General features: G+C 41.4%; 1 protein-coding gene across 1 annotated transcript; it reads left to right on the forward strand.

Annotated features, from left to right (window-relative positions):
* The first annotated feature begins 776 nt into the window (after window positions 1–776).
* On the forward strand, window positions 777–2,031 carry CLN8 (ceroid-lipofuscinosis, neuronal 8 (epilepsy, progressive with mental retardation)). Its single transcript, XM_008940123.1, has 2 exons — window positions 777–1,319; window positions 1,717–2,031. The coding sequence occupies exons 1-2, from the start codon at window positions 777–779 to the stop codon at window positions 2,029–2,031; spliced, it is 858 nt and encodes a 285-aa protein (XP_008938371.1).
* The last annotated feature ends 11,272 nt before the right edge of the window (window positions 2,032–13,303 follow it).

Consider the following 13,303-nt stretch of genomic DNA (forward strand, 5'->3'; position numbering starts at 1 on the left):
CAGCTAACTTGAGGCGCTTACTACTGGGTTGTTCTGGTAATTACGCTAATGTTGTTAATAATATGTGTTAATGTTGCTTGTCTGCATTCCATACTCTTCTTGCATTTTTGGAATATGTTTTCTGTTGGAAAGTGGCTTAATATTCAGAAACTGATTGCAAAATATTGTTTTGACATATGATCCAGAAAGCCCTTTTCCATGTAAGTGGTGCCACTCACTGGATTAAGTTTTTGTAGTTCTATGTCCTGGATTTGCACCCAAAGCTGTAGAAATTGGTGGAAAATCAGTGAGAGAAAAGCAGGGGAGTAGGAGAATAATGAGTAGAATAACTGTACGATGCTGTTGAAATACAAGTTTCATAAGTAAGAAAACAGGGTTTGCTTCTTCAGTTTCTCTCTCTTCCAACTTTGGCCTCTTCAGCCTCTGTTTCAGCATGTTACTTTGTAGTAGTAGCACAGATTTTGCAGGCCAGTTGTTAAACGCATTGCTTAAGTTTGTCTGTCCATTCATCTACCTGTCTTTGGGATGACTGGGTCTAATGGCAACAGCACCAAAGTCATGGCTGCAGTAGAAGTGAGTTCTCTAGGGGTTAGAAGCCATGTATATGGATGACTTAAAAATTAACTTAATTTTTTTCTCCTTGTTCCAGATGGAAAAGAAGAGTTCATGGTTTCTGGTTTGCATAGTAGCAGAGTCTGCATAGGCTTAAAGGAGACTCTAGTGCGGGTGAGAAGTGTCACACCCCTTGCAAGGCTTTGCTCTGTAAAAAAGAAGACATGAATCCTACAAATGACGGCCCAGTATTTGGGACCATTTTTGACTGGGACTATCTCTTATGGGAAGTTCGTTTGACATTTTTAGCTGCTGGTTTTTTAATCTATTTGGGAGTATTTCTTCTGTCACACTGGTTGTCTACACGGATAAGTACCACTTATGGTGCTTTGTATGCAAAGGAGAAGGTCTTTTGGAATATGGCAGTCACACGTGGTGTGTTTGGACTTCAGAGTTGTATTGCTGGGTTATGGGCTTTGCTCATAGATCCTGTTTTTCATGCTGACAAAGTGTATTCACAGCAAAAGTGGAGTTGGTTTAACTGTTTAATAGCTGCTGGATTTTTCTTGCTTGAAAATGTAGCTGTTCACGTGTCCAACGTTATTTTTAGAACATTTGATGTGTTCTTAGTAGTTCATCACTTGCTTGCTTTTGGTGGCTTGGCTGGTCTAGTAATTAATGTGAAATCTGGACATTATCTGCCTTTGATGGGAATGTTGCTGGAGATGAGTACGCCCTCAACCTGCATTTCCTGGATGCTTCTAAAGGTAAGAATGTGGCAATTTTGAAATGATGTTTGTAACAGTTTTCGTGCATCTCCCTTGTCCCTAGGTAACCCAGGTGGCTTGTCTAGCCAGCTTTTCAGTAAAACTGTGTTCATCTAAGTGATAATCCCCTGCGATACCTGCTCTTGTTGTGGTGGTAGTTGTGTAGCCCTCCAAGTGGGTTTCCGTGTGATGGTGTGCACACGTGGGTAGTGAGATGGTGTAGATGCATTGTGAGCTGGGGATGTGAACGTGGAACATCATAGCTCTGCATGGAGAGAGTGCCTGAGAGAGCGTGTATGTCTGAGCTGGATATTTGCCTTAGATTGTGCAGATTCTCAGTTCCTTATCTTGAAGTAGCCATCTCACTTCTGCATACTTTCTGTTCTTGTTTTTCTAGGCTGGCTGTGCTAACACCTTTTTCTGGAAGGCAAACCAGTGGGTGATGATCCACCTGTTCCACTGCCGCATGATTCTCACTTACCACATGTGGTGGGTGTGTATTTTCAATTGGACATCTGTGATAGAAAATCTGGGACTTCTTCATTTTATTGTTTTGTTCTCGGGGTTATTTGCTGTTACACTAATACTTAACCCATACTGGACGTACAAAAAAACGCAGCAGCTCCTCAGCCCAACTGACTGGAACTTTGAAAATAAAAAAATGGAAAACGGAAAATTAAACGGTGAAACACCTCAGAAGAAGGGGATATAACACTGAAACAGCTGTTTCCTGGTCGGGTAGAAGAAGAACACAGTGTGAAGTGATTCTTTGCCCATGAACTAGAAGCTTTTTGCAAGAAGCTCATTAACACAATGATTCCTTGCTGGTAGTAATCTGCATGCACCAGATGTGTTTGAAAGTTGTTTGTCTTCCATATGTGCATGCATGTAAGAACTTCAACCTCTTGGTTATGAATTACACCAACAATTTTGTCAGGTTGGACATTATTTCATAATTTAGTAGGGACATGCTCACTAATGGCATCATTTGTCGTAATGCTTCAAAGTGTCTTTACAGTTAATTTGTCTATTAAGCTCAGCTTGAATCAAGTTTAGCTTGCATCCTATTTCACATCTGTCAGAGATGCTGATACTGGAAATGATGTAGTTTATTAAGATGAATGATGACCCAAGTTAGGTATGCGTGGGTACCTGGTTGCTGTATGCCATTAAATCATTCCAAGTGGCTGAATTGGTCAGTGGTAGGATGCAGTCACGGATGGGTGGTTTTTGGTTTGGTTTGGTTTAATTATTCTCTCTTATAAGTGCACTTGAGGAAGAGGAAGGTAGCTGCGTGTTCACCGTCGAAGTGATTTGTAGCTTCTAGGTTGCCCTCAGTATGGGAGCGCTTCATACCCACCACCAACATGCATGTGGGGTGCAGGTGTTTGTTATGCTGGTGGTCTAGCTGTTGATGTAATCATAGTGGTCCCTTCTGGACTTGAAATCAATGAAATAGGAAAGTCAGACACAGAATATTTGTTTTGCCCTTTAAAAGATTGCTGGTTGATTAGTAAAATTTTTTTTTTTTGGGGGGTAGGTCCCACACAAGTGGTCACACAGCTAGTTCCACTAGTGTTCCTGTTACAGTTCCTCTTTATTTTTGGAAATTCTCTTAGTCCTAGAGGAGTTTAGAATCTGAGGTGACTCCTCTGTGCAGGAAAGCCTGTGTCATCTCCTTCAGGAGTTCAGCTGTTCTTGTAGTATTTTTATTTTACTTTGAAGAACATACAAAGTAATGCTAACAGCCCTTTGCACTTTATCTGCCACATCACTAAATATTTACTTGACCTAAAGAATAGGGCTGCTTTTTAAACAGGGACTTGGCAAATTGTGGTGGATGTTCTCCTGCTAGTAGCGTTGGTCTGATGGTTCCGGGGCGAGTTCCGGGCTGTGGAGGAGGCAGGAGGATCACGGCATTGCAGAGTGACGCCTAGTGGCAGGGGAGCGGCGAAGGCACCAGTTAGTTTGACGCACTGAACCGGGGAGATAAAAAACCCGTCATTTGAAACTTAGTTGTGTAGGATGACATGGCTGCTGCACAGGTTTATTTTCCAAAGTCATAAGCCTGGGCAAACCCAAGCTGTGAAGAACGTTAGGTCAGGGCACCCGTTAGAGGCTCTGCATGCTGATCTGTGCCATCAGTACAGCCTGTGTCTGGAGGATATCAGCTTAAATGTGTGAGGGGTACACTCTTTGGTGTACACAACTCCATTTTGTTAATTTTTGGTGAAAATGTTTTTGATGTTGTTCTGAGTGAAGGGAGGAGGCTAGTGGTCGGGTGCTGCGTGTCAGCACAGAATTTAAGAGCTGCTCTGTGAGGGAGAGGAAACTTCTTCCTGTTAGGTCACAAATATATAGCTAGATCTTGTTGATAATGATGAAGTGGTGAATATCTGAAATTGCCCGTTCAAAAATAGGGTGAGAGGGTTATAATAATCTTCCATGGCAAGCCTATCTGTCATCCTGCTGGTATTTAATAGAGAAAAATCTAAATTTTGTGTTACCTTCTTATTTCTAAGCAGGCCAGAATGAGGTTGCAGTGTTTAGGCAGCACTGCCTGTCTGAACACCTCTCCTGAGGGGTTGTGTGTTAGAGAGTAATGTTAAAAGTACTTTTCAGGAAAGCAGAGGGATGCATTCCTCAGAAACACAGCCCAAATATGCAATCCAGATTCATATCTTGTAGAATCCAAACCTCACTTGCAGGAGTTCCAGGGGGAAAGGTGGAGGATAAATCACCAGGATCAAAATGATGTTGTGCTCTGTGCAGCTTAAAGCTTAAAGGTTTGGATTCAATAAAACATGGTAGCAATTATAACAGTCCCAGCTACAGAACTATGAAGAATCCCAACAGAAAATGGGAGCATCAGAAGAGAAACAGACTTGGGCCAAGTGTGCAATTCTCTTAGGAGCTGGCTATAGCAGGTGAGGTTTCTATGTGCCTAAATGGAAGAATATGGAGGGCTGGGGCCAGTAGTAAATTTGGGACTGGAAAAAGAGATTACGTGTGGTCCAAGCAGACAGGTGTATAGTTATGCCAGTGGCACCAGACTTCTAAAGTTTCATGTTTTGTGTTATTAATATTGGTAATACTAAGTGGATTTAAAATCTCTCATTAAAAGTATTTTTATCATAAAGTAACGTTATAAGGTACAAGTCTATGATTTTTTTCATGCAAAGACTGTTATAATGTATCTTGAAAATCTTTTTTGTGTCTTGACTATATAATTAATAATTATTATATAATTAAAGCCTAAAAGTATTATTAATAAAATTTTTATTATTAATAACATGTGTTGGTTTTTTAGGTCCAGTAGGGTTTAAATTAAGAGAGCTATGCAATAAAGCAAACAGCAGCACTTGTTTTATTTCTGTTTGCTTGAGGAGCAAAGGGAGTTTGTAACACAGCTAGAAATACAACAGTACACGAAAATGTAGAAAATTAAGATCTTCTTAATCTTGATAGTCTGGAGTTGGAGCTACCAGCTCTGTTACATGGAGATTTTTTTACATTCAAGTGTTTCCTTTACTGGCTTTTGGCTGCTCCCCTCAAGAGGATTTTCTGGTTTGTCATGGCGGATGACTGTCTCTTTGCTCTGAAACAAGGCTGAAAAAGTTCTCTAACTGAGGATTTTGGTGTCTACTCTTAGAGCTAAGGGCTACTTCTCAATCCAAAGATAGATGAGCCATAGTTTGCTTATAAATTTGGTTAGTACAAAACTAATCCAAGTCCTGTTGGGCCTCCTTTATAAGGCCTCATCCACAATCCAATGTGGAAAAATTCACAATCATCTTCAGCTGGGTCGGGTCATAGGTTGTGCTGCTGCCATGATTTGGAAAACTCTTGCCTAATATGTTTTTGGCTGAATTTTTTGTTAGTCTGGGTGACTGTTGGAGGCTTCATCCTGCTTTCTTGTGGTCAAGCTTATTCAAGGGATGTTGTTTGTGGCACCTTTGTTTGGTTTGTTTTTTTAAAGAGAAATGTCCGATAGAACGTGTGCTGTCCAAGCACCTGCTTTTTACTGTCTTCATACAGCATTCCTAAATCGCAGGTTGTGTTTGCCTCCATTTGTGTCCTGTCATGTTTGTATTTTTTTTTTTTCCCCAAGTCAGCCATCATTTCCCCTCCAACCCACCAGTGTTTCTATATTTACTTACTTGCAGTACTGGCCGTGGTCTTGCAGCAGTCACGTTACCACAGTGGTGTCTGTCTAATAGTTTTCAGCACATACTCATGAGCCCTTCTTCCACTAAATACCCATGTCCAAATCTTTCAGGGTTTTTTTTTTTTTTCCTTTCCCCTGATAACACTGATCAAATACCGATGTCACATGGTTACAAGACATCTTTCTTAACATCAGGGAGACTCCCAGTTAAAGTGAACTTATAAGTGTTGGGCAAATTCAAGTCTGCTCTTGTACAATATATAGCATTTGTTGAATTTACACTGTGTACATAAATAAAAGTATTTTATCAAATAATTGTCTACCATGAGTTTCACTTAATGATGAAAATAACGCTTATTATTTTTTACTTGCTATTTGAAATTTACGGGTTCTGGAGTGCTAGCACTAAAACAATGACTTTTTATTTTGAAATATCCTGTTAAACCTGACAGTTAATGTTATATCCATGGAAATGGCTATAAAACCTTGTAAACTAATGTCCCTTCACCAACTTCTAACATATTAACATGAGCATGTTTAGTTATGTAACTAAACCACTAGAAGCTGTGCTATATGTAAGTATGTATTAAATACATTAGAAAAGCATCACTTGGAAATGAGCCTTATGGCCTGTGTGTTTCAAGCATGTGGTCTGTTTTTGCATTGGACTCCAACTGTGAAGACACTTCATCTGGTACCTCATAGAATTATAGAATGTTTGGGTTGGAAGGGACCTCCAGAAGTCATCTACCTCAACCCCTCTGCTATAAGCAGGGACATCTCTAACTAGATAAAGCTGCTCAGAGCCTCGACTAGCCTGACCTTGAATATCTCCAGGGACAGGGCCTCCACCACCTCTCTGGGCAGCCTGTTCCAGTGATCTACCACCCTCATATTAAAGAACTTTTTCCTAATGTCTAACCAAAATCTACTGTTTTCTAGCTTAAAGCCATTACCCCTCGTCCTATCACTACAAATCCTTGTGAATAGACCCTCCCCTGCTTTTACTTGTAGGCCCCTTTCAGGTACCGATAGGTTGTTATAAGGTTACCCCCAGAGCCTCCTCTTCTCCAGGCTGAACAACCCAAATTCCCTCAGCCTGTCCTCACAGGACATAGGTGCTCCAGCCCTCTGATCATTTTTGTGGCTCTCCTCTGGACACCCTCCAACAGGTCCATGTACTTGTTGAGTTGGAGGCTCCAGAGCCGGACACAGTAGTCCAGGTGAGGTCTCACCAGGGCAGGATCACCTCTCTCCATCTGCTGGCCATGCTCCGTGATGCAGCCCAGGATTTTATCGGCTTTCTGGGCTGCTGCTGCGCATTGGTGGCTTATGTCCAGCTCCTCATTTACTAGTACCCCCAAGTCTTTTTTTCCAAAGGACTGCTCTCTAGTATCCTTCCCCAGCCTGTATTGGTAATGCTGGTTGCCCTGGCCCAGGTGCAGGACCCTGCACTTGGTCTTGTTGAAAATGACACTTCATGCTTAGCATGCACCACCTTAAACTTAAAAAAAAAAACCAAACAAAAACAACTTGTCTCATTGCTAAATAAGAAAATCAAATTCTAAGCATTAAATGTGTTTGTCTTTTCATGGTGCTTTGCAGGAAATAATTCCTAATGCTTTATAGCATTAAATTAGTGAGTTAAATAGCGTCATTACTAACATTTTAATTATTCTTACAAGAATGCCCTGTGTAAGCAATTGGCTGGCATCGTTTTGCTAGTGGCCTCTGCAGTGAAGTCCCTGAGATTAATTGAAGCAGAAGTAAGAAGTTCATGCGTAAAGCTCCACTAGCTGTGGAATGTGTGTGGGTACAGACTGGGATGGGAAGAACAATGCATAATGGTACTTGTATGAATAAGGTCCTTTTTTGTAAATAATCTATAAAAGAAATTTAAATGTTATTAAAGTTTTGCTATTCAGATGTTTTCAAGTAATATACAAATATATTTTACTTAATAATTCTTACCATATTCCCAGGAAAGTATTACAGCACACTTAGGCTGACGTTACTCAGCAATTACAATCTTTTGATCTTGTGTCATGGCATTGGTGTTTAAGTTGATAATTTGCAACAAAAAATAAGCGTTGGTTGTTAATTAAGTAAATTATGCCTGTTGCTTTAGCTGTTAGCCCCCGGATGTGTTTCCAGTGTTGGAAGAGAGGTTGCATGTTCTGGATCTGACTGACTAATGAGGTGTTTTCTGCTAGCAGTGGTGCCACAGAGCAGAAACAAGTGTTCCTGCAGCACGTTCTGCCTTCCTGTTTTCCCCACGTAGCGCAGTGCTGAGGTGGAATGCCGGAGAAGGCGATGCAGCAAAGGTGCAAGGAGGTGAGGGTGCTCCCAGCAGCAGGCAGGCCTCGCGGGGAAGGGAAGGAGCGGGGCCTGCTGGCGTGTCCTTGGGGAAGGACAAGGCGAGGAAATGGGCTGTGCCGCTGCTCGCTGCTGTCTGTGTGCTTGGGCCTTCTGAGGAGTCAGCCAGGGTCACTTCAGAGTCATTAAGGACATGACCTGAGCAGAGGGTGGAAATTTAATACTAGCTTTATCAGATAAAGGATGCATTACTTCTGGTCTGAAATGCTTATTTCCTCATAGGGTTCTCTTTTTAGCTGCCTCTGCTCCTTTGAAATGCTTGGTTCCCTGTAGGGTGCCATATAAGATGGCAATGTTTACACCAGTATGTCCTCTGGTGTTTACTGTAAAGACTTGGAGGGTGTGCCTTGTGTCAGTACTGACAACTGATTGTGGCAGCTCTGGATACTCACTCAGCCTGACGTTTCTGTTGCTGTTGCTGTCTGGGTCTGCAGCTTCCCTCTCCTCCTGTGCTGCTTCTGCTGCCAAAAGTACTTTACCCTGTCAACCCCGCAGCCTGTCACCCAAGCAGTGCTCCAAGAAGTCTAAGCATGGGGCTTGCACTGAGCAGGTGGGAAAAAAGACTGATTTTGTAGAAGGTAGAGGGCTGACTTTCTCACACTTTTGGACAATGTACGTGTGCTGTCAGGATCTTTCAAGGCTAAATCCAGGTGATAACTGCAATACCCGGAAAAACAAAGCTGCATAGGCAAACTACAAAAGTGCAGAGAAGCAGTTTGCATGGAGCAGACGTGGCATGGAGTACCTGACAAGCCCATGATCATCTTGTTTTGTGGGTCATATTTATAGGAAGAAAGTATATCCTGGAAAGCAGTAGTAGCCTTCCTTAGGAGTCACAGGAAATAAATATTAAAAAAAATAAGGAGACTTTGGGATGAGGTAGACTGATTGTTACGTTGTACAGTGCTAAGCGGGTTACAGTTGGACATCGATGATGTAGATTGTCTGATGCTTTAACTCTCTTCTTGTTTGTGTGTTTTGTTGTTTTTTTTTTTTTTTGGGGGGGGGTTTTTTTTTTTTTTTGGGGGGGGGTTTTTTTTTTTTTTTGTGTGTGTGTGTTTTTGTTTGTTTTGTTTGTTTGTTTTTTCTTGGTAACAGTGTTTTAACTGGGGTTGTTTAGCCTGGAAAAAAAAGGGGCTTCGGGGTGACCTTATCATTCTCTACAACTATCTGAAAGAAGGTTGTTGCGAGGTGGGGGGAAGTCTTCTCTCAAGTAACAAATGATAGGACAAGAGGAGATAGCCTCAACTTGTGCCAGGGCAGGTTTAGATTGGAAGTTAGGAAAAATTTATTCCCCAAAAGGGTTGTAGAGCACTGGAACAGGCTGCCCAGGGAAGTGGTGGAGTCACCATCCCTGAGGGGATTTAAAAGATGGATAGATGTAGTGCTGAGGGGTGTGGTTTAGTGGTGACCTGGCAGTGCTGGGTTAACAGGCTCAATGTTGAAGGTCTCTTCTAACTAAAATAATTCTGTGATTCTAAGTATCTCTCTGCCACTGATTGAGTTCAAGTCTGAGTACCTTTTTTAGGACATGAAAGTTCCTAAGCCAAGTATTGCCCAAGGCTGAAGGAGACTACAGTGTGTTCTAATTCATGGTAATTTATTCTTGTATTGTCATTGCCTTTTTATCTCACATAATTATTTTTTACCCCAGAGGGTCTTTTGCATATTCATGAGCTCAAATCAATCTGATCTTTTATTTTCCTAGCCATCCTATTACTTTTTATTTGCCGCTTTTCCCACTTGAATTACTTTTTCTTAAATGTTGTTGGCTTAGAGTTGTACACAGGTTTTCATATGAAGTCTTCTCAGTACCTTGTATTCCAGTAGTACTTGCTATCTGCCACTGGAAATAGCTCTGCTTAGCCAAAGGTTGCATTTTCCTTTCATGGTTGCGTGACCTTAGTGCTTAATGGTCGTCCTGCGACAGTGAATTCATTCAAGTACCTTGCTTCCTCAGCTTCAGAATAAAGCAGAGCCATCACAGCATGGTGAAATAACCAAAAGCAGGAATTTGGTGTTCTAGAAATAACTTGTGCTTATGACTCTGCTGAGTGCAGGTGCCCAGGTGCTGGCATCAGGGGCTGCAGTGTGGCCTCTGAGGAGAGATTGGGGATGCCCCATGCCCAACACAGGCAGTTCCAGCCGTCTCACACCAACACACCACAGAGCACAGCACAGCCCTGCAGCCAAAATAGTGGCGCCTCTGGGAAAACACACTGGAGAAAGGGAAAACACCATACAGAAGAGTGTGAGAAAAAAAAGGTGAGAGAAACCACCCTGTGAGCACCAAGGTGAGAGCAGAAGTAGAGGGAGGAGGTGTTGCAGGTGTGGAGGCAGAGATTCCCTTGCAGCCTCTGCAGGAGCCCACAGAAGGGCAGGTTTATCCTGAAGGACTACAGCCTGTGGGAAGGACCCACGCTGGAGCAGGGCAGAAATGTGAGGAGGGAAGTGCAGAAAGGAACTCTTACAGACTGACCACAATCCCCACTCCCCATCCCACTGTGCCCTTCAGGACGGGAGGAGGCAGAAGAGTCAGGAATGAGGAGTGAAGTTGAGCCCAGGAAGAAGGCCTGGGAAAGGAAAAAAGAAGGGAAGTGTTTTTATTTTTGTCGTTGTTTCTCACCGTCCTACTCTAATTTTAATTTGCAGTAAATGAAAACAGAGTCTGTTTGGCCTGTTACAGCAGCTTCTAAGTCATCTCCCTGCCTTCATTTTGACTCACAAGCCTTCTGTCTTATTTTCTCCCACTGTCCTCTTGAGGAGAGGGAGTAAGAGAACGTCTGGGTGGGAGCCAAGGTCAACCCACCACAGCAAGTTACAGCATCAGTTGTACTGCAGCTCATGTGCCACCCGTGACAACAAGGAGCTGATGTAACACAAGGACTCTGGTGCTGAGGAATATTAAAATTTAGGAAAATTTGTACTTTGTCTGAATTGTCAGCCTGAGAATTTGACTTGCAAAGACTCCTTGTAAGCAGAGTTTTTCAAGGTATTAATGGAAGAAGTTCTAGTACTGATAAAACATCACAGTGTTATAAAACTCAGTTGTCAGGTTAGCCTGCACTGATAATGCTCAGAACTGATAAGCTGTCTCCCAGTAGTGGTGCTTCAGAAAGACCTGGAAGACAGCAGTAGGCATCACATTAGAATGTGAATGAGCAATGCTTTTTTAAAATCAAATGTTATTTTAATGTAATAACCTGAATTTAAGAAACCTCTGTGGCTTGTCTTCTTAAAATACTATTTTTTTAATATATATATAAATTTAAAAAGTATTGTCACTCAGCCTTGTTTGGTAAGGGAAGTAGAGGGGACCTACATCTGCAGATGTTCCAGTTCAGTAAAGGCTGTTGGATGCCTCTCTTTAAGTGGTTTCTGAAAGATTACATTAAGCAGATTTTATATGATCTTTGTGGGGGACACAGTTGAGAACGACCAGAGAAACAATTTCTGAGTTTCCAGTGGATGAAAATTCCCAGAGAGGAAGTGCCAGCTACATCAGCTTGTAAACAGGATGAAGAAATTGAGAAAATCAGGCGTCACTGGAGAACTCTGTAACTTAAGTTTTAGTTACCTTGTTCAGATTTCAAGAAACATTTCGGAAAGCAAGTCCAAGGAATGATGTTGTATGTCCTTAGGTGTCATAAATTTAAGCTGACATTCAACTGCCCCAGTTTCCCTCAAGAGAGAAGGAAAGGGACACCTTCTTCACAGCATTGTGTCATGTGGAGCTAGGATGCTGCCCAGTGTCCATGGTGTCCATAAGATGGTAAGTACCTGTCCTGGAGCAGATGATGACCTGTGGTAACTTGGTATCTTTGCTGAAGCCTCAGTAAGCAGCAAATGAGAGTAAGGAAATTCTGGTAAGCCTGTACATACATCACCAGTAAAACCAATTTAAACATCATCTTCGGACCTCGTTATGAAAAGTGTCATGTTAATTCTGGAGACAGCCATTATCTGTACTATAATTATCAAAAACTAATTATAAGTGGATAAATAATTTGTGATTGCAAGGCTTAGGGGTGTTATGACTGCTAATGGGATGTTACCCTAGAAATAGTACGAAGAGAACAAGGTATTTTGGAAGCTATTTTTGCATTCTTATAAGTTGATCTGCTATTGTTGGATTTGTCCAACAAGGTTTCCACAGCAACCTCTTATCGGAATTAGAGAAAGATATTTAAGTATGGTCACTGGAATCAAAGGGGTGGTTGTCAAAGGTCAAAAGGGTTCAGGAAAGAACTACAGGAAGGTTTTGAAGTTTCTTTCTCTAACAGTGAAAGCTAATTACAAAAGGGAGAAATTAATGCACATGGATAATGTTCTGGTTGTCAAAAGGGGAAGGATATTGGTAGTAAATTATGTTTTTTAATGATAGAATTAAGCTATTTGAGCTTAGTTTAGATATGTGCCTGTTTCTTAACATGGCCTCTAACGATAAGCGGTTATTAATGGTTTGCCAGAGACTGATCCCCTGACATTCCAGCTCCTGAAATGATAGCTGGGTGCAAGCAAAGTGCAACGTATTTAAAAAATCACAGAAACAACAGAATAAAGTGGTCTTTCTGCTGGAAGCTGAACCATAATGGTACTCCTGGCCTTAACCTTTACATGTGACCCAATCTTCAAGTTTTCTTTCTTATGTAGAGCCTATAGAGCTGTGTAAGTACCATTTTAAGTTCACACCATGATGAACTGCATTTAAAAGAAATAACTTTGTAAGACTGAAAAAATTTTTGAAAGTAATACTTTTAAATATTTAATTTGTAGTTTGGTTTGCATGAACCCACACAAAGACATGGGATAGATGTGAATGTGTTTTGTTAAACTACAAATTAAAATTGTAGAAAAAAAGGTGGATTCAAAGGACTTTTGAAACACCACCATTTTCTACTAACATTTTCATGGGATGATAATGAATTTACTATACCTGGGCATATTTCATTACTGGGTGTAGTAGCATTAATGCTCTCAAATAGGCAAGGATCACTGCTGACTGATGCACAGATCTTTCAATGGCATCCAGCTTGAAGTTTTCATGCTTAAACATGGTCCAAAGATTTGAAATAATATTTAGCAATATTAAATAGTTGTAATCTATATCAAGGACTTATAATGTACTTACGGAGTTGTACTTTAAGAGGATTTATTTTCATCAGAGTGCACACAGATGTGTAAAGTACACATTTTCAAAATACTTTCGTCTTGTAATTTTTTTGTTTGTTTGTTTTCCAGTTTTATGCAGTTTTCTGGAAGAGGCACGTTCAGTCCTGAATCATACTCACATGAATGTTCAAGGGGCTGACATTTCTTCCAGGCTAAGCACTCAGGTGCTTGCGTGACTCGGGTGTTGAGCGACTGTGTAATGGTGGCCTTGGTCGGTCAGACTGGCCTGCAGTGATGCTTGCTCTAAGGGAAGGAAGTCGCACGAAGT

Source organism: Merops nubicus, unplaced genomic scaffold (genome assembly GCF_000691845.1).
Source record: "Merops nubicus isolate BGI_N331 unplaced genomic scaffold, ASM69184v1 scaffold22245, whole genome shotgun sequence".
NCBI classification, from domain to species: domain Eukaryota; kingdom Metazoa; phylum Chordata; class Aves; order Coraciiformes; family Meropidae; genus Merops; species Merops nubicus.